The 535-nt window shown below is 40.9% G+C and overlaps 1 protein-coding gene across 2 annotated transcripts in view; it reads left to right on the top strand.

Moving 5' to 3' along the window:
* The window catches only part of LOC111652358 (aspartyl/asparaginyl beta-hydroxylase-like), a 9,816-nt gene extending 9,498 nt beyond the window's left edge, over nucleotides 1-318 (top strand). Inside the window, exon 3 of one of the 2 annotated variants that reach the window (XM_087172997.1) lies at nucleotides 190-318. In XM_087172997.1, coding sequence (XP_087029123.1) covers nucleotides 190-302 — 113 coding nt within the window. In that variant the 3' untranslated portion in view covers nucleotides 303-318. The remainder of the gene's footprint in view (nucleotides 1-189) is intronic. The other variant, XM_023402603.2, reaches the window with a different exon arrangement.
* The last annotated feature ends 217 nt before the right edge of the window (nucleotides 319-535 follow it).

Below are 535 nucleotides of genomic sequence, written 5' to 3'. Positions count from 1 at the left end.
TGATTTTGAGAATAAAATCATAATATTATGAGAATAAAGTTGTAATTTTATCAACTCACAAAATAAGATCTCCCATCTTAGAGTTCACTGATTTAAAATGAATTTTATTCTCATCATATTCAGCCCCTAAAGAGCAGATATTATATATCTACGTCACTCAGGCTTCCTCTGCTCCTCTTCCTCCCTCAGGTAAACTGACGGCCTACGACACCGATGGAGACGGAGACTTCGATGTGGAGGATGCTAAAGTTCTGCTCGGCAAGTCCACTTTAAATCTTTCCTGTTTCCTGTTTCCTCTCTGAAACGACTCAAAGACGAAGTGGTTTACAGTTGTGTCCCAGTGCCTCAGTTTTAAAGTGGGCGGTAACTTTGCTAAAGCAGCGAGCGAGCTCAGGTAGATCTGCATGTTCTGTCACCTGTATGGAAACACGATTGGCTGTGTGACTACGAACTCTGAGGAGACGCTCATAACAAGAGCTTTACTCTATTTTAGTGTCGGATACAAGAGTGAAATTTAATACATAAGGTGTGTCGT

Source organism: Seriola lalandi, unplaced genomic scaffold (assembly GCF_002814215.2).
Source record: "Seriola lalandi dorsalis isolate HSWRI2012SDOR001 ecotype SW California unplaced genomic scaffold, Sedor1 jcf7180002053952, whole genome shotgun sequence".
Taxonomy (NCBI): Eukaryota; Metazoa; Chordata; class Actinopteri; order Carangiformes; family Carangidae; genus Seriola; species Seriola lalandi.
The sequence above is the reverse complement of the archived record's forward strand: the minus strand, read 5'-3'. Positions and strand labels throughout refer to the sequence as shown.